General features: G+C 40.3%; 1 protein-coding gene across 7 annotated transcripts in view; it reads right to left on the bottom strand.

The window, feature by feature from the left end:
- Window positions 1-25,386, bottom strand: part of gabpb1 (GA binding protein transcription factor subunit beta 1) — a 94,662-nt gene that overhangs the window by 25,713 nt on the left and 43,563 nt on the right. For 6 of the 7 annotated variants that reach the window (XM_060853162.1, XM_060853161.1, XM_060853167.1 and 3 more), the window contains 5 exons: window positions 23,986-24,130; window positions 22,316-22,417; window positions 10,839-10,946; window positions 4,085-4,267; window positions 2,064-2,179 (listed from right to left, as the gene is read on the bottom strand). In XM_060853162.1, the coding sequence (XP_060709145.1) occupies window positions 2,064-2,179; window positions 4,085-4,267; window positions 10,839-10,946; window positions 22,316-22,417; window positions 23,986-24,130 (654 nt within the window). The remainder of the gene's footprint in view (window positions 1-2,063; window positions 2,180-4,084; window positions 4,268-10,838; window positions 10,947-22,315; window positions 22,418-23,985; window positions 24,131-25,386) is intronic. The other variant, XM_060853164.1, reaches the window with a different exon arrangement.

Below are 25,386 nucleotides of genomic sequence, written 5' to 3'. Positions count from 1 at the left end.
AGATCTCCAGTTCAGGAGCTGGATATCGGTTCTTTGCAGTAAGCCTTATTATAAGGCTGAACAAAATCAGTTTACTCTTGCTCCACCAGTTGCTGTAAGCTGGAACTTTTAATTAAAAGACAGTGACCTTTGAAAAGCATGAATCAGCTACCATGTTTCTCCTGCAAACTGGTGAGTGCATATGGAGAAGGAATGACATGAACAAAAACCATCTCAGAAGATCATGTGAACAGAGACCACTGCCTACCCAGTTTTCCTTCCATCCATAATCCCAAACTTTCTTCCCTGTCTGCACGCATGTGTGTAGACATTGACACAATGGGAAGTTTATAAGGAGACAAAGTTTTAACTAGTAGAATTATATGTCAACTGTTCATAACTGTTTACCTGCAGCTAGAGGTAATGAATAGTAATCCTTGTAAAGTACAAAAACATGGTCCATGTTTTCTGTGAACCTGGATCAGAAAATCAGGGGAGTTGAAGAATTGTGTGTATATTTAAAAAACTTTAAATTTTTGTGATGACTCCAGAGGTAGCGGGGCTGGTTTCTCAGCGCACTACCCCAGTGAGGTATAACAGGATTTTAGACTTTAAATACCATCAGTTATGGTGGGATTGAACTAGAACGAAGAACATTACCCTGTGCCTATACTACTAGTGTACAGTACATATTAGATTACCAATACATCACTTTCTCACTCCAATTCCCAGTCAGATTTGTATCCAGGTTTGTCAGGCACAATTATCTTTTCTAATTCTTAAACTTTCCCAGTTTTGAAATGATCAGTCAGCTTGCAGAGACCAAAGAGCTGAATTTTAAAACTATAGCTCTCACTGGTGATACAGCTCATTGGTTTGATCAATTACATTGTGGCTGAGATTTGGGAGTTCAGCAATGTCACAGAGAGGCAAGGAGAACGTTTCAGTACTTGCACAGAACAAGGGGAAGAGATGGGATTCACTCATTTTTGCTCTGCACTAAGCTGGATGTCAGAAAACTGATGTCATTTTCAACTGTTACAGGGGCTAGGAATGGAAGTATAATTCTCCATTTCAAAATCCGTTTTTAGACATAATGGCTTTCTTAAAACTAGGAGCAAGGTGGCTATACAAAAACCATTTGATGCTGGTTCTGGGACCATCACCACAACAAAGGGCCTCTTCACCCTCCCACTGGGAGCCCAACTATACCAGAAACTGTTGGGGTACCTAAACAAAACACAGCATTGCGACTGACCTGACCACAGAACTACCAAATAGGAACAGTTTTGCTCTGCTCCAACTTTACCAATCCTACAAGATCACCCCAGAGGTTTTAGTGTTCACAGTCAAATACACTGAACACAATAAAAAAAAATGTTGATCCTTTGTTCATGACCCTGCTCACATCATGTAGCAGTTTAGCAGTTTAATCAGAGACCTGAAGGGAAGTTTGAGAATTACTTAATAATGGGAGTTATGATGCTGGTGAACATGACCCTCTCCTTCACCAAAATCTGTTTTCTCAACTGTAGAAATATATGGAACATCATGGAATTATGCTTTCAATGTATACAATAATTGTCTAGTTGTCAACATTCCATCAATTCAAGGATGACAGTCTTTTAGAGTCTCTGCTAGGAATCTTCAGCTGAGTAAACAGACAGATCTAGGGCAAATGGTACAGAACAGAGACAGAGACAGTGGGACCTGGATGCACAACATTTGCTTCTCTTTCCTTGTCTCAATTTATCATCATAAATAGCAAGTATTTGCAAAGATTGCTTATATTGATATGGTGTTTCACACTTTGCAAGACAACAATTGACAGTGTTTAATGGAGGAAAACATTACCGGCAGCATGACATGAGTCTTGGTAGTGAAAATGACGATTATAGGATATAATGTATGCAGCACAGTAAGTGGATTCCAGCCAATGTGGCACCATGAGATAATGGCAGAAAGAAACTGGCCTTTGGAGTGCTTCAGATTATTAATAAAGGATACAGTTTCTCAGATCTGATGTGATTCAAGATTAGAGTTAAGATTATGCCTCAGTCTGAAAAGGTTGCCTTCATTCTTACCTCAATTTCTGTGGTCTCTGCGTGATTTTCAATTATCTCCACATATTGCCTCTTTATCAATGGTTCCTCAGTAACCACTGTCTCTTCAGCAATGTCAGTTGCTGGAACAGTCAAAACTAGAACACAGAAAAAGGTTACAAAAGAGAGAAAAAAAACTTCAGAAATAATTCAAGACAGGTCGACGATGGTCAAGCAGTGGATGTGGTGTACATGGACATCAACAAGGCATTTGATAGGGTTCCCCAAGGTAGGTTCATTCATAAAGTCAGGAAGTATGGGATACTGGGAGATTTAGCTATCTGGATTCAGAATTGGCTGGCTGACAGAAGACAGAGAGTGGTTGTAGATGGAAAGTATTCTGCCTGGAGGTCAGTGTTGAGTGGGCTCCCACAGGGCTCTGTTCTTGGGCCTCTGCTCTTTGTAGTTTTTATAAATGACTTGGATAAGGAGGTTGAGGGGTGGGTTAATAAATTTACAGATGACAAAGGATGGAGGTGTCATCGATAGTATAGAGGGCTATTGCAGGCTGCAGAGCTGGACTGAGAAATGGCAGATGGAGCTCAACCTGGATAAATGCGAAGTGATGCATTTTGGAAGGTCAAACTCAAAAGCTGAATATAGGATTAAAGACAGGGTTCTTCGCAGTGTGGAGGAACAGAGGGATCTTGGGTAGCAACTTTGAGGGATCTATGAATTTGCACACCAAGTGGATAGGGTTGTTCAGAAAGCATATGGTGTTTTGGCTTTTATTAACAGGGGGATCGAGTTTAAGAGCCGTGAGGTTTTGCTGCAGCTCTACAAGTCCCTAGTGAGACCACACTTGGAATATTGTGTCCAGTTCTGGTCGCCCTACTATAGGAAAAATACAGAGGCTTTGGAGAGGGTGCAAAGGAGGTTTACCAGAATGCTGCATGGACTGGAAGGTTTGTCTTATGAAGGAAGGTTGAATAAGCTCGGACGTTTTCCTCTGGAGAGGAGGAAGAGATGAGTCCTGATCACGGTATGTAAAATAATGAGAGGAATAAATAGCGTCAACAGCCAGAGACTCTTCCCCAAGGCAGGATTGACTGGTACGAGAAGTCATAGTTTGAAGATATTAGAAGGAAGGTATAAAGGAGACGTCAGAGGTAGGTTCTTTACGCAGAGAGTTGTGAATGCATGGAATGCATTGCCAGCGCTGGTGGTGGAAGCAGTCATTGGGAACATTTAAGCGACTGCTGAACATGCACCTGGATAGCAGTGAGTTGAGGGGTGGGTAGGTTAAGTTACTATATTTCACATTAGGATTAAATCTCGACACAACATCATGGGCCAAAGGGCCTGTTCTGTGCTGTACTTTTCTATGTTCTAAAGTTCAGAAATATTAGCACTTAACTTCCTTTATTTTAAATGGTTGCAAGTTAGAGTTCAGCTAAACTGAACTTTAAATACTTTATATACTGAAATGCTTAATGCACAGAGTGATCTCTAACAAAATTCTCTGAAACATTCAAGTGCATTTTCTCAGTAATCCGCAAGTGTAGCCATAGAATGAACTGCAAGCTCAAGTTCAGGGTGTGATAGTGCCTGTGCTCTACCTGTTCAATTATCTGGGAATGCCCAACTTTGTAATGTTTACCTTGTGTATATAACCAAAGAAAGAACACTAGAAAAACAAACACAATCAACTTTTATTCACACTAGTATTTTATCCATAGAATCCCTACAGTGCAGGGAGAGGCCGTTCAGCCTATCATGTCTGCACCAACTGTCTGAAGAAACTCCCATCCAGATCCACCACAACTTCCAAGGGGTTTTTACCATGACTAATCCCCTTAGCTCCAAATCCATGAACACTATGGGACAGGTTACCATTTCCAATCCACCTAACCTGGACATCTTCTGACTGTGGAAGAAATCAGAGCACTCTGCAGTAGCTCATGCAGACACAGGGTGAACGTGCAAACTCTACACAGTCACCAAGGCTGGAATTGAACCCAGCTCCCTGGTGCTGTGAGGCAGCAATGCGAATAATTACTTACCTTGTTGTCCATCTTGCATCGTGACGATGATTGGTTGATTCATGCCATCACTTGCTGCCTGTAAGTTGCTCAGTTGAACATCATCAGTAACGATGGTAATCACTTGCTGACCTCCACTGCTGACCACTTGTTGAATTGCACTATCCACTGAGTCTGCTGTCACTACTTCTTCTGTGGCAACCGCTGAAGTAAAGCAAAAATAGTATTCATTTATAATCTCAAATTTTGGAACCTGCTGCTTCTGACCTGGAGATTTCAGGTAACAATAATCAAAACCTAGCAATTCTTTTTATTAACTAACTTTGGAGAAACAGCCAAGCGAAGTTTTCATGACGACTGGAAACTGTTACTATTACTTAAATATGACAGAAACCTGACTTGAATTTGTTTTCTTCAGATTCTGGTATCTGTCAGTGTATGGCTTGCAGTAATCCAGCTTTGTCAACTGGAAAATGAGAGGGAGAGAAATCACGTTCTGTTCTTTGTCTCGAGGATCAGCCTCTTTTAAGATAAAAGAGAAAGCACTCTGTTGAGAATCTTATGTTTTGTGTGTGTGAAAATATGGGAAATAGTTTTGATTCCAGACTATGACTTAGATGTTAGTAGCAGTTGCCATTTGCTTTAGAAACAACCTGTATTTAATTTGAGTTTATTAAAGAAACCTGATGGATATTTATTCTGGATATTGGTACAAAAGAGAAGAAATTACCATTTTGATAATTTGAATCAACACATTCACACTAATAGTATAACTTGAGGAGTAGTAAATTGGACTAGTCATAAAAATACAGCAACTGCAAGAGCAGGTCAGAGACTAGGAATAAAGAAACTCACCTCCCGACTCCCCAGAGCCTGTTTATCATTGACAAGGCACATGTCAGGTGGGTTATGAAACAGTCTCCACTTGCCTGGATGGGTGCAGCTCCAAAAACACTCAAAACAACTTGACACTATCCAAAACAAGGCAACCTGCTTGATTGGTGCTACATCCACAAACATTCACTCCCTCCAATACTGATGCTCAGTAGCAGCACTGTGTACTACCTGCAAGATGCACTGCGATTGTTAAAGTTAAAATTAACTAAAGTTCTTTCCAACTGCAACATGACCTGCCAATGTTTGTACAGTCCGTTCTTCTAGAACATAATGGTTGCTGTCTTGTGCAAGCCTGCATTTAGGAAAATCGTGCTTTAGATGTAATCATATTACAGCCAACACGCATTTTAAAAGTTCACGCTTTAGAAAAAGCATCCTCAATTTGTCAATGTTGCAGTGAAATCATATTGACGGAACACGCATTATAGCAGAATGACCTATACCCGGTCTTGACCAACAAAGGCAAGCATGCCTTTTGCCTTCTTCACCACCTTATCTACTCACGTCGACAATTCCAGGGAACTGTACATCTAGATTCCTTTGTATGTTAATGCTTTTAAGGATTCTACCATTTACTGTGTACTTCCCTCTTGCCATACCTTCCAAAATGCATCACAACCAGATTAAACTCCATCTGCTATTTCTCTACCCAAGTCTCCAGCCTATCTACATTCTGCTGCATCCTCCGGTAATCCTCATTATTCACAGCGCCCCCAATCTTTGATTTGTCTTCAAACTTCTGAATCACACCATCTACATCTCCTCCAGATTATTTAAATGTACTACAAATGACAGGGGTCCTAGCACTGATCCCTGCAGAACACCACTGGTGACAGATCTCCAGTCAGGAAAACACCCTTCTGCTGTTATTTTGTTTTCAGTTTCCAAAATAATTCTGCATTTATCTGTGTCTCGTGTGACTTCACTTTCTGTAACAGCCTGGGAGAAAGTGAGGACTGCAGATACTGAAGGTCAGAACAGACAATGCGTTGCTGGAAAAGTACAGATCAGGCAGCATCCGAAGAGCAGGAGAATCAATGTTTCGGGCAAAAGCCCTTAATCAGGAATTCCTGATGAAGCACTTAAGCCTAAAATGTTGATTCTCCTCCCTCTCAGATGCTGCTTGACCTGCTGTACTTGTCCAGTACCACACTCTCAACTTCTGTAACAGTCTGCATTACGGACCTTGGCACAGGCCTTGCTAAAATCCAGATAGACAACATCTATTGTCCTGCCATCAATCATCTTTGTCACTTCCTCAAAAAACTCAATCAAGTTTGAGACACAACCTCCTCGGCACAAAGCTGTGCTGCTGATCCAAAGTACTTACCCTGTTCTAGGAAATAACCCCACAGACACTATGATCTCATTTTCTAGGCTGCCTTTGCCAATCTGACTTTTCCAATCAACATGTTGATTGAAGCCACCAATAAAATTACTGTGGTACATTTCCTGCATGGGACAATTACCTCTATCCTGTTTGTTCTACACTGTAACTACTACAATAAGACCTATAAAGGAGTGTAGAAAAGAGGTCTTACCTTTAGTCTTTTTTATCCCTACCAGAGTCAGATGCAAAATATAATTGAGAACCAAGAGCAATTCATAAAGGCGTTGTTGGCCAGCAGCCAACATAAAACATGAATCTTAAAAGTATTCTATTTGTACATCAACATTAAAAGGATGGTAAAAGGAACAGCAGAGACAATTAGGTATCAAAAAAGTAGACATGGAGATAAGAAGTTGGCTGAGGTATGAAATGAATACTCTGCACCAGTCTTTTTTTAAAAAGGAGATAGATGCTACCCAAGCCATGGTGACAGAAGAGGAAGCTGGATCAACAGAAGGGTTAAAAATTGATAAGAAGGATGTGTTGGACTGGCTGTTCGTACCCAAAGTTGGTAAGGGACTGGGACTGGCTGAGATGCATCCAAAGTTTTGAAGGAATCCACAGTCAAAATTGCAGGGGCACCAGCAATAAACTTACAGTCTTTCCTAGACCCGACGAAGGTGCCAGAAGACTGCAGATTGAAGACTATACATGCTTGTTTGAAAAAGGTTGTAAGAATAAGACCATTTATTACACACCAGTTTAATTTTGGTGGTGGGGAAGCTTCTAGAAATAATTATGTGGGACAAAATTGGTAGTCGTGTGAAAAAAGCTAAGCTACTTTCAGAAGTTGATTGGAGTCAACGGTTTGCAGGTAAGGGGATGACTGACAAGTGAGAGGCTTTCAAAAGGTGAGGTAACAAGAGTTTAGAAGCATTACAGAGTCATAGAGATGTACAACACGGAAACAGACCCTTCGGTCCAATCCATCCATGCCGACCAGATATCCCAACCCAATCTAGTCCCACCTGCCAGCACCCGGCCCATATCCCTCGAAACCCTTCCTATTCATATACCCATCCAAATGCCCCTCCAATGTTGCAATTGTACCATCCTCCACTACTTCCTATGGCAGTTCATTCCATACTCATACCACCCTCTGTGTTAAAAAGTTGCCCCTTAGGTCTCTTTTATATCTTTCTCCTCTCACCCTAAACCTATGCCCTCTAGTTCTTGACTCCCCAACCCCTGGGAAAAGACTTTACTTAGTTACCATACCCATGCCCCTCAATTTTGTAAACCTCTATAAGGTCACCCCTCAGCCTCCTACGTTCCAGGGAAAACAGCTCCAGCCTGTTCAGCCTCTCCCTATAGCTCAAATCCTCCAACCCTGGCAACATCCTTGTAAATCTTTTCTGAACCCTTTCAAGTTTCACATCTTTCTGGTAGGAAGGAGACCAGAATTGCATGCAATATTCCAACAGTGGCCTAACCAATGTCCTATACTGCTGCAACATGACCTTCCAACTCCTGTACTCAATACTCTGACCAATAAAAGCAAGCATAAAATAAAAGAAAGCACACCAAACGCCTTCTTCACTATCCTATCTACCTGTGACTCCATAAGGGAGGGTAAGGCTGGTAAGAATAGGAACAATGACGGAATAAAATATTAAGGCTCTGGTCAAGAATTAAAAAAATCATATTAGGTATAGACAACTGTGATCAAGTGAATCTCTTGAAGAATATAAAGAGTGTAGGGGCATTCTTAAGAGGGAAGTCAGGAAGGCAAAAAGGGGACATGACAAAACCTTGGCAGATAAGGTTAAGGAGACTTGACAAGTACATTAAGAGCAAAAGAGCAATTAGGGAGAGAATAGGGCCCCTTAAAGATCAATGAGGTCATCTAGATGTAGAACCACAGGAGTTGGGAGAGATATTAAATGAATATTTCGCATTAGTTTTTATTGTGGAGACAGACATGGTGGCTAGGGAACTCAGGAATGCCTTGAAAATGGTCCTCATTACTGAAGAGATGCTGCTGGAGATCTTAAAACAACACAAAGACAGATAAATCTCCAGGACCTGATCAAGTGTATCCCAGGACATTGTGGGAAGTTAGGGAAGAAATTGCAGAGTCCCTAGCAGAGATAGGGGAGGTGCCAAAGGACTTGAGAGCAGTTAATGTTGTGCCTTATTTAAGAAGTACTCTAAGAAGTCTGGGAACTATAGACCAGTGAGTCTGATATCAATAGTGGCTAAGTTGTTGGAGAACATTCTGAGAAGTGCTGGACATTTTATCTCTTTACTTCTCAAAAGATTTTTCCCAAGAACCTGTACTCAAAGAATCTGTGTCTAAGACGGCTCCATAGGTGGCAATTTTCATTATACTCCCATCAATGAATGAGACAATAAAACTAACTCAAGTCAGTTGGTGGTATAGTCAACAGTGAGGGTGCTTATCTAAGATTACAAAAGGATCTTGATCATTTGGGCCAGTGGCTGAGGATTAGCGGATGGAGTTTAATTTGGATAAATATAAGGTATTGCATTTGGTAAACCAATTAAGGGCAGGACTTAAACAGTTAATGGTAGGGTCCTGGGTTGCGTTGTCGAACAGAGACCTAGGTGTTCAGGTACATAGTTTTTTGAAAGTTGCATCACAGGTAGACAGGGTTGTTAAGAATGTATTTAGCATGCTTGCCTTCATTGCTCAGACCTTTGAGTATAGCTGTTGACCGTTGAGGTTGTGTAGGATGTTGGTGAGCCCTCTTAGAGAGTACGGTGTACAATTCTAGTTGCCCTACTATAGGAATGATATTATTAAATTGGAGAGGGTTCAGAAAAGATTTATCAGGATGTTTCTGGGACTGGAGGGTTTGGGTTATAGGAGAGGCTGGGACTTATTTTACTGGAGCATAGAAGGTTGAAGGGTGATCTTATAGATGTTTATAAAATCATCAGGGACATTTATGAGATAAATAGCAAATATCTTTTCCCTAGGTAGGGGAGTTCAAAGCTAAGGTGACTTTTTTTTGTTAAAAAGGTGAGAGGAGGAAGATTAAAAAGGGACCTGAGGGGCAATGTTTTTCCACACAGAGGGCGGTTCGTATGTCAATTGAACTGCCAGAAGAACTCATAGATGCAGGTACTACTAAAACATTTAAAAGACATTTGGGCAGGTACATGAACAGAAAATGTTTCGAGGGATATGGCCAAAATGCAGGCAAGTGGGACTAGTACCCTGCAGGTCCTTTTAAAATCTTCTCCTCTCGCTTTAAACTGATGCCCTCTAGTTTTGGACTTCCCTACCCTGGGGAAATAGATGTTGGCTCCTGACCTTATCCACGCACCTCATCATTTTATAATCCTCAATAAAGGTTACCCCCTCAGCCTCTGACGCTCCAGGGAAAAAAGCCCCAGCCTATTCATCCTCTCCCTATAGCTCAAACCCTCCAAATCTAGACAACATCCTTGTAAGTAGTTTCTACACTCTCTTATGTTTAATAGCATCCTTTGTATAGAAGGACGACTGGAATTATATGCAGTATTCTGAAAGTGGCCTCACCAATGTCCTGTACAGCCGCAACAGAATATCCCGACTCATTTACTCAATGTACTGACCAATAAAGGCAAGCGAACAAAATGCATTGTTCCAAAAAAGGCACACTTTTTAAAATCCTGAATCATCAACACACCACTTCCCTCTGATGTCAATATTTATTTGATTTCCCAAATAATAGACCCCTAAAGCTGCAGCTATTAAACTAGAACTTCCCTCCCTTTGCTCAGTTCAATCTGAAGAATATAGCCTTATAAACTATAAATGAGAAAACGACCTTACAAACAATGAACAAAAACAAACCAGAAAGCATCTTTGCCCCTCTGCATCAAATTCCCATGCTGCTCCAAATTTCCAGAAACAGTGTCTGGCTGTGCCTTACTCAGATATGCTCTCTCCTGATTGCTCATGAAACTGAGTGATGTTCCCTCCTGTCTATTCTATCTATGCCCCTCAATTTTACACATCTCAATCATGACTCCCCTTTGTCTACCCTGCTCCAGGGAAACATGTCCAGTCTATCCAATCTCTTTCTTTAAACTTTCCAGACCAGCAACATCCTAGCACATCGCCTCTGCCCTCTGTCCAGTGCAATCTTAGAATGTGGATTCCAGAACTGCACACCACTGCTTTGGCCTCAACCATTTTCTGTGGTACAGAATTCCACAGGTTCACCATATTTTGGATGAAACAATTTCTCCTCATCTCAGCATTATCTTTCCTACATTTACCCAATCTAATCCTGGTGGAATTTAATAGGTTTCTATGAGATGCACACTCAATATTTTAAGTTCCAGTGAATAGAAGTCTTCATTGATTCAATCTCTCTTCATTGATTATTTGAATAAAATAGCAGATAAGCAAGTCTGCTTAAAGAAAAACCCCAGTATCTCTCAGTGAGCTGGAAATAGATGAAGAACAGTTTTTAATCTATAAAGGCCATCCTCACTTATTTCTTAAGTGCAGAGACTGCTCATCATATTTACTCTCAAAGTGAGGTCCATTCACTTCTGAATCAGCAGGCATATAGGTGTCCTCATCATTCGAAAGTCTGGTATTCGCAAACGAAAAGCAAGCCCTTCTGTAACTCCTCACTGTGTAAAAACCAAGGGATGGATTAGATCATTTTCAATAGGAGTGTGTGAACTAAACTATATCGTTAAGACTTACATTATTAAAACTTTCTTTCTTAAACTATTTAGTGTATTTTTTTTAAAGTATTAAAAAGATAACAATGCTACAAAATAATATTTAATTCTCATACCTACTCAGAAAACTACACTATTGAGACCATCAAATCTAATCTATGGCATATGTGAAATGAAAATTATGTAACTCTAACAGACAGGAGAGAGTGTTTTTAGTAAAATAATTTATTTATTCAATATAGCAAAAATAAAATGCAAAAGAAAAACTAAGAAGTTTTACTTTGTGAAGTCTGAATGGTTTCCTCAGACATAGCCCAGAACATTTATAGAGTGATAGAGATGTACAGCATGGAAACAGACCCTTCAGTCCAACTTGTCTACACTGACCAGATATCCCAACCCATTCTAGTCCCACCTCCAGGACCTGGCCCATAACCCTCAAAACACTTTCTATTCATATATTCCTTGGGGTGGCACAGTGGCTCAGTGGTTAGCACTGTTACCTCACAGAGCCAGGGACCCAGATTCGATTCCAGCCTCGGGTGGCTGTTTTTGTGGAGTTGCACATTCTCCCTGTGTCTACGTGGGTTTCCTCCCACAGTCCAAAGATGTGCAAATCAGGTGAATTGGCCCTTCTAATGTTCAGTGCATTAATCAGAGGGAAATTGGTCTGGTTGGTTACTCTTCAGAGGGTCAGTATGGACTTGGTGGGTCGAAGGGCCTGTTTCCACGCTGTAGGAAATCTAATCTAATCATATATTCCTCTTTTGTTATTTGAATATATGCAGCGGTGTTAAATTTAGTGAGGAAAGATAATTTGTTAATGTTTGCTATCAAGGAATATCTGGTTATTTAGTGATCTATATTAAGACAAAGAAATTCATTACCCATTTCTAAATACTATTTACACATATAAAGCATCTTAACATTCCATTGGTTAACAGCATAAATTCAAATGTGCCTTTCAACTATATTAAATCTTTCAAAAAAGGAGATTTAAAATGAAGACATAGAGAAGGCTGTCCCTTATGCAAGTAACTCACCAACTAAAGGTCATAGATTTAAAGATCGTTGACAAATATTCTAGCTGGGACAGGAGGAGAAACCTTTTAGTGTTGTCTGGATCTAGAATGATTTACCAAAGAAGAAAAGCTGGAGGTGACAGATACAGGGTGAGGAACCAAGGACAAGGGTGTCACACCAGGTGTTGCTGCTGACTAAAACAGCGAGCGCAATATGTTAAGTAATCATCTTTATTGCCAATTTACATCATCATACGATGACTTTACATCCCTTACAGTGTGGAAACAGGCACTTTGGCCCAACAAGTCCACATTGACCCTCCAAAGAGTAACCCACCCAGACCCATTCCTCTGCCCTACATTTACCCCTGACTAAGGTACCTAACACTATGGGCAATTTAACATGGCCACTTCAGCTGACTTGCACATCTTTGCTCTGTGGGAGGAAACCGGAGCACCTGGAGGAAACCCACGCAGACACTGGGAGAATATGCAAACTCCACACAGACAGTCACCCAAGGCTGGAACTGGACCTGGTTCCCTGGCGCAGTGCTAACCCTGGAGCCATATATGCAAAACCCAAAAGCTACATTAAACTTAGTTAATGAAGTGCAAGGATTTGAATAAATTACAAATAAAAAGATATTTAGCAGTTGTTATTTTCCTCAAGAGGTTTTTTTTTCAAGTTTCAAATTGCAGCTTAGTATAAAGGTACCCATACACAAAAAGCTCTTACAAATACTAAAGTGGTTCTACATTGCTGTTCTCAGGGAAACATTTCAAGACGTGGACACTGTTCTGCGCTGTGACTATTAACATGCAGGAGGCCCCACTTACTGTACTTTACCTTTGTAAAATGCAGCACTAATTGCTGGCATTCGTTAATAAAAAGTGAGACCCCATTGTACTTTAATGGCTAGCAGCAGCACTGCAACAAAGCAGCCCTTACCGTCACCTGAGAACAACTAGGAAAAGGGTGAACCTGTGGAATTCTCTGCCAAAAGAAGTGGCTGAGACCAAAACATTATCTAACTACTACTTGAAAACATTTAAAGTCCTAAGGGGTAAAGGAATCAAAGCATATGGAGTGAAAGCAGGAACTGGGTTTTCAAGTGAATGATCAATGTCTTACTGAATTCTTTGAGGAGGTGACCAAGCATATGGATGAGGGTAGAGCAGTGGATGTAGTGTACATGGATTTTAGTAAGGCATTTGATAAGGTTCCCCATGGTAGGCTTATGCGGAAAGTCAGGAGGCATGGGATAATGGGAAATTTGGCCAGTTGGATAGAGAACTGGCTAACCGGTAGAAGTCAGAGAGTGGTGGTAGATGGTAAATATTCAGCCTGGAGCCCAGTTACAAGTGGAGTTCCGCAGGGATCAGTTCTGGGTTCTCTGCTGTTTGTAATTTTTATTAATGACTTGGAAGAGGGAGTCGAAGGGTGGGTCAGTAAATTTGCAGACGATACGAAGATTGGTGGAGTTGTGGATAGTGAGGAGGGCTGTTGTCGGCTGCAAAGGGACTTAGATATGATGCAGAGCTGGGCTGAGGAGTGGCAGATGGAGTTCAACCCTGCCAAGTGTGAGGTTGTCCATTTTGGAAGGACAAATAAGAATTTGGAATACAGGATTAACGGTAGGGTTCTTAGTAAGGTGGAGGAGCAGAGGGATCTTGGGGTCTATGATCTTTGAAAGCTGCCACTCAGGTGGATAGAGCTTGTAAGAAGGCCTATGGTGTATTAGTGTTCATTAGCAGAGGGATTGAATTCAAGAGCCGTGAGGTGATGTTGCAGCTGTATAGGACCTTGGTAAGGCCACATTTGGAGTACTGTGTGCAGTTCTGGTCACCTCATTTTAGGAAAGATGTAGAAGCTTTGAAGAGGGTGCAGTGGAGATTTACCAGGATGTTGCCTGGAATGGAGAATAGGTTGTACGAGGATAGGTTGAGAGTGCTAGGCCTTTTCTCATTGGAACGGCGAAGGATGAGGGGTGACTTGATAGAAGTTAATAAGATGATCAGGGGAATAGATAGAGTAGACAGCCAGAGACTTTTTCCCCAGGTACAACAGTGTGTTACAATAGGACATAAATTTAAGGTGAAGGGTGGAAGGTATGGGGGGGGGGGGGGGGGGGGGGGGGGGGGGGGGGGGGGGTGTGGAAGTCAGGGGTAGGTTCATTAACCAGAGAGTGGTGGGGGCATGGAAAGCGCTGCCTGTGGGAGTGGCAGAGTCAGAATCATTGGTGACCTTTAAGCAGCAATTGGATAGGTACATGGATAGGTGCTTAAGCTAGGACAAACGTTTGGCACAACATCGTGGGCCGAAAGGCCTGTTCTGTGCTGTATTGTTCTATGTATGTTCAGTCATGATCATATTGAATGGCAGAGCAGGCTTGAAGGGTGAAATAGCCTATACCTGCTCCTATTTTCTATACTTTTGTGTTTTCATGTATTCCAAATTCCAGCCTCGCCAGCCACACCTACATAAGAATTATCATATATACTCATGTAAAAGTCAACTCCTTAATTTTGGCCAAAAAATCTTGAATTTTCCATATATCTCGTGTATTGCGTTATAAATATCTTACAAAGAAAACTGCATGTTCCCATTAACCCACTTAAATGAAATTGCATTCATTCATACCAGTAACTCTACTCATCACTCTTTGTTTACTATACTATATTGCATCTCTGTTCATTCATAACTCTACTTACCGCACCTGGTTTACTACAGCACGCTTTGATTGATTAATTCATTCAGACCGGTATTAAGTCTATCAGTACTTATCGCACTTTGTTCACTATACATTCAAACGTTAATATCGTTAAAATGTTAATCATCTTAATTGCACCGTCATATCAGAATAAGAGAGAGACATGTTAGCTACATATACCTTTAATTCTGTGGACAAATGTGCTAATGTTGCTGAGGTTCATAACGTATGAGAGTAAATGGGAAGGAAACAGAAGAATTTCGCAGGAAAGTTCAAGTGCTTACACGTTCAGAATTTAATAAATGTTTCATTTTAAGTGTGCCACTATAGCAGGCCATGACAATGTTGAACAGTGTGATTTTGCAGGATTTCAATAGTTCTTTGGCATGTTAAATTTTTGTACTGGTATTTATAAATAAAATTTTACTACCACCAATTCATTCTTGTTTCTCTTGCTTTTATCCAGTAATTATCTTTACCATAATTCATTTGTGTTTTTCTTCTTTACCCAGGATTACTTGTGCTGTCAAATTCACTTCTGCAGAGGAACCTCGATTATCCGGCAAGATCGCAAGGTCCCGATACTCGGCTAAACAATGTTACCTGGCATTCGATTATCCGGAATTCGATTAATTGAATAATATAGTAGAGTTGACCTTTACATGAGATATATGATGTCCTTCAGATAATCAAGGTTCCTCTGTAATATGGTATTTCGAACTGCAGCATGAATTTCAGCCCTTCAAGACTAGCACCAGTATTATCCTACCCTATAAATTGAACCTTTAAAAAAAGTCTTAAAAAATTTGGCTTTTACACTAGTATATACAACGGATAAATATCACAATTAGTTTGTCACAATAAAATCAGAAAATACTCAAGCTAATGCTCGACTATAAATAGAACACTTATTGAATTTTAAAAATTCATTTGTGTGATGTGGTCATTACTGGCTGACTAGCATTTATTACCCATTCCTAAATGCCCTTGAGGTGGTGGTGGTGAGCTTCCTTCTTGAACTGCTGCAGTCTATCTGCTATAGATTGACCCACCATGCCATTAGGGAGGGAATTCTGGGATAGTGAACTTTGTCGTTGGGTCAAAGAAATGAATGAGGGAAAACCAATTAACACCAAGGTACAAAAATAAAATTAGCTTGGAAATAAACATTTGAATCAAACACAGAAAAAGACTGATTTTCTTTTATTCCACTTCCCTCTCCTGTTGTCACACCCCAACCTCACCAGCTCAGTTAAACTGCAAGACAAGGAATAGTTTAAGATGATACAAAAGGAGTGCTAAAAACTGGTGGGTCTTAGAGCCAAGTGAAAAAAAAAGCACAGTCCCAAAACAGCTGTACGTTAGAAGATTCAACCTAGTCAGGAACAAATTAGTTCAATGCTCTGACCATAATTCTTCAAACATGCTCGATATGGACAACATCCTGCTGGTTCAGCAAATGTGAAACAATGCCTCTGTTCAAAAAGGCAGGATGGCATGAACCTGTTCATCTATTAGTAATGGCAAGCTTCGACAGCATTGCAAAGCAAACTTCATCTACATCAAAAAGGTTTGTTGAAAATAAATCCTTTTGAAGACGCAATAGCACATTGAAAGAAATTCAGTGAATGTGTGCAGGGATTTTCAAAAGTTGCAGTATAGGAAGCTCATTGATAATCTTTTCTTTTTATCAGAGCTCAAATGTGTTTAAGAATTTGTGGTAAATGGATAAACACAGATCTGCATTGGGACTGTTAGGTCTTCAATACTTACTGATACAGGGCACAAACTCAAAATTGAATACAAAATAAGATGGAGAGTACAACTTTGCTCCACCAGTAAAATGTCTTTGTTGCACTAGCTGCACCAGATACAGGAGAGCATGTACAATGTATTGGAAGCAGATTAGTCATATTTGTAGATTGTGTTTCTGTAGAGTTTCTTTCTAAATATGGTCAGGTGCATCAGCATCAACTTAACAGTCTTGCAATATTTGATTCCACCTTTTGGAAAAGGTAAGCTGAAAACAAAAAGCTAATTCGACTGGGATAATTTTAAATAAATGGAACTTTAGGATTGGAAAAGATAAATGGCAAAAACAAAGATTCTTTAGGCCTGAATGCAAATTATTTTCCACAGACAAATCTTAACTCAATCCTCTGTCTTAAAAACAAGTTAATCCAGTGGTTTGTTATGGAGCAGTGAAGAGGCCCTATATTGATGTTTTTGGCTGGAGAATATGGAGTGAAGTCAACTAGATTTCACTCTTCTTTTCATTCCAAAGACTGTGCAACAGACCTGATCATAAGGACAACAACCCACCCAAACCTGTGAAATTAATCAGTGTACACATGCATTGTCTCAACTTTGCAATAATTGCAAACATCTCCTTACAAAATTTTAAATGGCAAGAGTTCCAGCATACACTAACCAAATGATCCAACATTAGAAAAAGCTTAATTGATTTTATCAATGGACTCGGTATCCTGGTACTACTGATCTGTGTCAAGATTTTCCAGTTCAAATTTCAGTGGTGATCTGGACTACAGATAGCAAAGAACAACGAAGAATAATAAAATTTAATATGGTGGTTATTCCTAGATTCCTTCTGAAATCATTAGCTAAAACTCACTATGGTTTAACAAAACAGCAAATTAGCACATTTTTAATGACAGCAATTATGAATTCAATAAACGCCACATGAAAATGAAGCCAAACTGAGCTAATGCTTTCACTGAGTTCTACTTTTCCAGCAATTCAGCATTACACATTGTTGGATTTTTATGAAGTGAGCAGGGGATTTCCAATAGAAATAGGAGCTGCAGAGACCAAGTTTGCTGCATCTCCTACTCACATGGAAAGTCATGCCATTTTGTGGTAGGTTTCAACTTGTAATACAATTGCATCTCAAACATACTCATTACATGGACATTTTGTAATAATAGCTGAAAATGTGTTGCTAGAAAAACACAGCAGGTCAGGCGGCATCCAAGCAGCAGGAGAATTAACGTTTCAGGCATAAGCCCTTCTTCAGGAACGATTTCTGAAGAAGGGCTCATGCCAGAAACATCGACTCTCCTGCTCCTTGGATGCTGCCTGACCTGCTGCGCTTTTCCAGCAACATATTTTCAGCTCTGATCTCCAGCATCTGCAGTCCTCACTTTCTCCTAGAAAATTTTGTAATAATAATTACAAAACTAAGCCAACAGTCCACAGGAATCATGTGGCACCCAGTTCATTTGTATTTAAGGATGGAGTGTACCAGTTGACTTTGGGTAGAGGCAGATGTCAGCAGTTTTCCTTGTTGAACTCCATAGAACAAGGGAAAGGAGGAGGATGACAGCCACATACAGGGGCTGGAGACCAGCAGGGTGAGTCAGTGTTGGACTAGTGAACTGGGAGTTTGGGATTGGGGTGGTAGGTGGGGAGCTTAGAGGAGTGGATGAGGGAAGAGATTTGCACCTGGGTGTTGTCAGTCAGGTTGTGGGACTATTTAGTTAAGGTAAGAAAATGTGGGTCCATCTAAGATTCTAATAGGCAGAGAGATTATTCAGTCATTTGTTGTTCAGGTAGAGTCTTGTCTGGAGGTTGGGATATCCTAGAGTTTAGATACCGAAACTCTAACAAGGGTGCAGTGAGGGTAGAAGAGGAGTAGAAGTGTTGACAGTGATGGAAACAGATTCAAAGTGGACTGATGGCTTTTCCAATTGAAAAATGGCAGGGGTCAGGATAATGGACAGAGGTTGGAGGGTTATAAAAGGAAATTGTTGCCAAGTGATGTTGAAAGGTTCAAGGGCGATAAGGACAAGTGTGATAACAAGAGAAGTGTTCAGCTGGTTCCCACACAAACCCAGCAACAACCATGTCCTCCATGTCTCCTAAACTGGGAGAAGTGTGAGCCAAACCAGTATTACTGAAGCTGACAGGGAGGAGTGTGCAGTGAGTTAGCAGACTGAGCCTATGTTTCTGAAACAGAAGACCAGGGACAACAGCTTCATAAAAAGCATGAGAGAGAGAAAGAGAGAGACGGAGAGCAGAATCAAAAACAAAAACAAAGTGCTGGAGAAACTTAGAGTCAGTAGCTTCACAAACAGTTTTGGCAGACAGGTCAATAGCTTCATAAAGAGAAGAACGAGCCTGCACGAGAAGGGCAGAAGATTAAAACCAAAGGCAGAGAGACTGAGCTACCTGTTTTTTTCCCTGCAAAAGCTAAAGTGTAACATCACAAAAAAGTAAGATGATTATGGGTATTTCTTCTATGTCCCACAGTTTGACAACTGGTTTAAAACAGCAAACGTTATTACAGCTAAAGAGTGCAGTTAGGAAATTCATGTACAAAATATTTAACATCCAAACTAATTCATTTAAAAATAACACAGTGGAGTGGCTGTGTAGTTGATGTAGAACAGCGGGAATACATAGGAACTGGTGGACACCACAGTGATTGTATCTACAACAGATACTGGCTGCTTGAGAAACTTCAGCTCAGACTTGATGAGTTGGAATCTGAGCTGAGGATATTGTGACACATCAGGGAGGTGTAGAGGAATCTGGAAACTTTATAGTAGTCAGAGTTATGAATCCTCTGGAGAATGCAGTGAAAACACAGCTGCAGAAGTGGGGTTGTGAAAGAGGGGAAGAGCAATTGTGAATACGGAAAGTTACAATAGGGGATTTAAATTACCCAGAAATAGAGTTGAGTACTGGTAATGCAAAAGGCAGAGAACCTAGCACGTCTTGATGGTGCACAGGAATTTGCAAAGACTCTGTCATCATTTTTTCCAGTCACTTAAACTCAAACTCAAGTGTTTTAGAATGCCCGTTATCTTGTCACCTTTATTTTATTCTTTTACTTTGGAGAGTGAACATGAGAACTGTGAACTGAAGATGACCTTTGTATTTTTTTAAAAACACAAACTGCCAATCACAGACCAAAGTTCTGAGGAAGGGTCACGTGACCCTTGTTAATTCTGATTTCGCTCCACAAATGCTGCCAAACCTGCTGAGCTTTTACAACAATTTCTATGTTTGTTTCTGATTTACAGCATCCGCAGTTCTTTCGGTTGTCGGAAGGCGGATTTGATTCAGCTATCTGTCTCAATTTCATAACAGCATAAACTTCTAGAAACAATCAATCATTCAGAATCGTATTAATAGTCACTTGGACAGTGTGGGTTAATTAAGGATTACCAGAATAATTTTGAGGAAAAGTCATGTCTAACTAATTTGCTGGCATTTTTTGAAGTTCTAACAGAGAGGGCTAATGAGGCAATGCAGTTGATGTTTAAAAGGCGGATGATAAGTGGAGTTAGAGAATAAAAGACTTTCAGCAATTTACAAGGGTCTTATTTTAAATCAGTATGTTACCACATACATTCAGTTTTGACCTTTGCCTTTTGCCTCCAGTACAGAAGCCAAACCCTCACTGGGGAAAAACTTAATTGTTTTTATTTTTAAAACACCCATCACCAAATTACCCAAACATCCATTAACAAATAACAAACACTTCAGACCAAAAGGTAAAATTCAACTTTCAAAAAAAAATCTGAAGTAATCTGTTCAAAGGTGTCATGACACATCTCTGGAGCGGGTGGGACTTGAACCTAGACTTTTTGGCTGAAAAAAAGAGTTCTGAAGCAGGGTCACCAGACCTGAAACATTAACTGATTTCTCTTCACAGATGCTGCCAGATCTCCTGAGCTTTTCCAGCAACTTCTGTTTTTGCTCCTGGCGGAGCAAACCTTTGTTTTACTGAGCCACAACAGTCCTCAAGAACACAATTCCACTTTTTTTTTAAAAAAGCAAGATATCGGCATGGTAGTTTTTAAATCAACGTGACTAGACATGCCATGACATGCCTAGAGCAGATGATACACGATGAGACCTTCTGGCCCAGAGTAAGGGATATTACCACTATCAAAAGGGCATTAATACCTCTGCAGTAACAGGACGCGAATTCTATATACAGACACTGGGCTAAAATCAGAAATGATGAGAAATATGGTAGGCAGGGTTTGAACCTGCAAAAGACGACCCCAGTGGATTTCAAATCCATTGCCTTAACCAGTTCATCATGGTTGTGGTAGATTTCAGAAAAGCCTGAAGTTCTGAAGAGAAGCTATATAGGACTCAAAACATGGACTCCTCTCTCCATAGACAGTGCCAGATCTGCTGAGACATGGGTGTATGTGTGCTCAAGACAAGAACAGAACTGTATACAAATCTCAGTATTCTAGGCTTTATTAAAATGGGAGACTAGAGTACAATGCAAGGAGATTATGCTGAACTTGCATAATGATAAGTTAGACCAAAGGTGGAGGACTATACACAATTCCGGGTGCTACACTTCGGAGATTGGAGAAAGAATTAAAAAAAAGTTTTACAAGAATTGCTCCAGAGATGAGAAATGTCAGTTTTGAGAACAGATTGGAGAACTGGGACCGCTACCCTTGCAGAAGAGAAAATTTGATTGAAGTTTTATAAATCATGATGAGTCTGCACAGAATACACAGTGAGATACTGTTCCCACTTTGAAAAGGAGAACAAGATGGCATAGATGGAAACTAATTAGTAACAGAAGCAAATGTGATGTGAGGATTTTCTTGTTTTTTTGATTAAAGTAGATTCCCCATAGTGTGGAAACAGGCCCTTCAGCCCAACAAGTCCACACCGACCCTCCGAAGAGTAACCCACCCAGACCCATTTCCCTCTGACTAATGCACCTAACACTGTGGGCAATTTAGCCTGGTCAATTCACCTAACCTGTACATGTTTGGACTGTGGGAGGAAACCGGAGCACCCAGAGGAAACCCATGCAGACATTTTCTTACAACAAATAGTTAGAGTCTGGAATGCACTTCCTGGAGATGCGGTGAAGACAGCTTCTATTGAATCATTCAAGATGGTACTATATGATTATTTGAACAAACACAAATGTGGAGATTTATGAGGAAAATGGAGGAGATTGGCACCAAATTATAACGCTCAGAGAATCTAGCAGATATGATGGGCCACATAGCCTCCTTCTGAATGTAATAATTCTGAGACTCTGGATTTAATTCTTTGCAGCCAAGAATGGGGACCTAGATTTCTGTCCATTTAATTGGATGTCACTGGAACCACTGCTGCCACCAATGGTCAACCACGTGAACTGCAAGGATCAATGCCCAGCCTGGTCGTCAAGAACGCCACTACACCATGGCACAGGACATTTTAAAAATACCACCAATGTTCATTCTTGCTGAACAAAGATGTAAATGTGTTGGAAAACTTACTGCCTCACAGTGCATTCAAATATTTAATTAGTAGTGTTTTGATGCAAAACAATCAGTGACAAGTTTTCATCTGTCACTGCAAGTATAAGAGTTGCAGGAAATGCGTAGCATAATGGACATCAATGCTGCATCATGTTACTGAATGATTCTCCAAAGATAAGCTTAAAAGCTCAGCGTAAGTTACAAGTGAGATACGTAACACTGCGGGTGCTACTCACTGCGCAAGGACTTCCATTTTGAATACAATTTATAATTTAGTAGTCTGCCCCGAATGGTTCAGCAAACTAAATAGCAACTATTTTCCTAACCTGGTCCATCAGTTGTATGAGTCAGTGGTGCTGATGCCTCTGCCAAAGCAGCTAACGTAGCCAATACTGATGTAGAGGAGTTGCCAAATTGTACCGGAGACTCTAAAATTAAAATATATACAGATAATCCTTGGATAAAAAGGTTACTGAAAATTTATGTTTATACACATATCATTTAAAAATGCTTTCAAACACAAAGCGTAACAACAAAAATCCTTGGAATGATGTTAAAAAGCCAAATTTGAATTATATCCAAAATTAAAATTAAAATAATCATGAACAACCTCAAGTTAATTAGCTTGAGGAATTACATTTATGCATTTGGGCGGATTATTTTAACAGATCAGAATCAAATAAGAAAATGATTTAACATTTTCTATTCCTTAGCTGTGGTAAAGCTGAGCTAAAGGGGAAAAAAAAGGCACACTCCAATTTCAGGTACCCAGTTGTTCTAGTCTAACACAGGGAAGCTAGTTACAGAGTAAAGCTCCCTCTTCACCGCCAAGCACAGGCAATATAATTATGTGGTTTAAAATCAGTCACATCGAGCACAACGATGAAGTTGGTAGGTGAGAGGAAATCACCGACACCTCAGTGAAATGATACCCGACAAAGCACGTGAGCTCAGAACAAATGTCAAGCAGGGCATAGTCAGGAAATTCAGGACACAGGAGTCTTGATCTCACTGCGAGGTCCCTACTCACCAATGTAACTGTGCTCAGATTTTGACTTTGCTTAGGATTTGCCTGTTAAACTGACGTGAATCTTGAACAGAGAGAGAAATTCCCAAACCAATTATACCTTACCACCCATCCCATTCTTGCTGGGGACTGACAATACGGAGTATACTGTTTCTTTACATTCAACCATCCTTCAGTTGAAGGCAGTTAAAAGTGTTTTGCTTAGAGCATTTTTAAAATCATGATACTTACTACAGAGAATAAGATGCAACCTCAAAAGTGTAGTAAATATTGGGTAATTAAAAGTATTGATATTTTCCTGGCATGGCTCTGATGGTAGATTTCTGTCTTAGAGTCAGAGGGCTGTAGACACAAGGGCCAATGTGGCATGAACATTGAGCCTTCAGTGCAATATCAGAGACATCATTTTTTAGATAAATTTGGTTTCATTCACCTAGATAGGTGATCCTATAACACAATCTGAAAGAAGTAGGCATTTTGGTTTGCTGGCTTGGCCAATTTTTCACACTAAACCAGCTTCATTAAACAGACTTTTTTAAGCAATCATTATCTTGCTCTGATGGGCACAAATTCACTGCCACATTATCTGCAACAATGCCTGCTCAAAATAAATACTCCATTGGCTTGAATACAACTGGAATATCAGTAACAAGGCATCACATAAATGCAGTTTATCAATAACAGGAGCATTGTACCTCATTGATGACAAATGAAAAATGATTTACTAGCTTCATTGGAAAATTCAGTAATGACCACCTATATCCTGTGACAAAAACATGTATATGCCAGACATCAATGCTTGAGATATTCTAAACCTCAGTAAAGTTTACTCACCAGCACAATCTACCAATTACTTCAGTCTAGGAATAAAATCATTCACCTTCAGTCCAAAAAAAAACCCAGGAAAACAGGAAGTAATGGGTTTCACAGCAATGAAAAGCTAAAATAGATGTAAAGTGACCAACATACCTGATGCCTTTGTTGTTCCAGTGGAAACTAATCCAGTTAGATTGACCACTCCTCCAGGCCCAATAATGAATTGTGGTGCAGCACCATGAACCATGATCGTATCAGAGTTGTCCAAGTTTGTGTTATTCTGGTTCTGCATTGCCCTCTAGTGCAACAAGAGAGAAAGTTATTGAACAAAAGAAAAACTATACACTTCAAGTGGTTTATCTTAGTTTGACAAATTGTTCTGCCACTTGCATTTCTGCTAGGTTGAGAAATAAATTGATCGTTACAAAATTTACAGCATCACTGACCTCTGCTTAACTGAAGGAGCAGACAATTATGTTGATGACCCTAGCTCCCTGGCCAAATGACCATTTACAGGCAATCAAGAGAATGGCCTGCATTTCTTCCATAGTTACATCCACCTCCGGTGTCCCTGGAGAGGAAGTACATTCTGTCCATTGTTAGGCTTGATACCTTCTGTAAATAGGTAGGTCCCAGAGGATTGGAGTGCATCATCAGCCCAGGAATTACATTTTACATTAAGTAAGCTTTCAAATGGGACAGTGGATTCGCAATGGGTTGTAAAGTGGTACTAACCAGCATCCCAGAAAATTCACGAAAAGCAAGCTGGTCTCTGGTGACAGGAATACTTGAGGAATTTAGCTTGGTCAATCCACCTAACCTACACATCTTTGGACTGTGGGAGGAAATGGAAGCACATGAAGGAAACCCATGAAGACACGAGAGAATGTGCAAATTCCACACATACAGTCACCCAAGGCTGGAATCAAACCCAGGTTCCTAGCGCAGTGGGGCGGCAGTGCTAACCACTGAGTTATTATACAGCCCCATCAGTGAATTCATTTTGAAAATAACGTTCAGGCTTTATTGAAGAAAGGAAAAGTATTGTGCAGCCAACCCTCTTGTTTAGTGATTTCAGCCTGGTGACTTTAGCTTCCATGACTATTATTAATTGCCCCCTTCACTCAATATTTGTGCTTTGCCTGTTTATCAATTGGGGAGTTGGGGAGGGATCTTTAGCAAGCCATAGGCGAGGCCCCAGAAGACGGGAAAACAGCCAGTGTTATCTTTTGTTTCAGGGCAATCGGGATAATCCAGGATATTATAGGCCAGTAAGCTTATTATGGGCTGGTAAGCACTACATCAAACGGGAGGGAAATTATTGGAGAAACTTCTTCCTTGCATTCATAAAAGTATGGATTTATTACAGATAGTCAAGCAGGGCTTTGTGCAGGGAAGGTCTTGTCTCTCAAAATTGACTGAGTTTTTTGAGGAAGTGACAAAGAAGATTGATGAGGGGAGGGCAGTGGATGTTGTCTATGTGGGCTTTACTAAAACATTTGACAAGGTCCCTCATAGTAGACTGGAGCAGAAGATTAAGTCACACAGGATCAA

Source organism: Hemiscyllium ocellatum, chromosome 39 (assembly GCF_020745735.1).
Source record: "Hemiscyllium ocellatum isolate sHemOce1 chromosome 39, sHemOce1.pat.X.cur, whole genome shotgun sequence".
In the NCBI taxonomy this organism is placed as follows: Eukaryota; Metazoa; Chordata; class Chondrichthyes; order Orectolobiformes; family Hemiscylliidae; genus Hemiscyllium; species Hemiscyllium ocellatum.
This window is presented reverse-complemented; position numbering and strand designations above follow the sequence as displayed.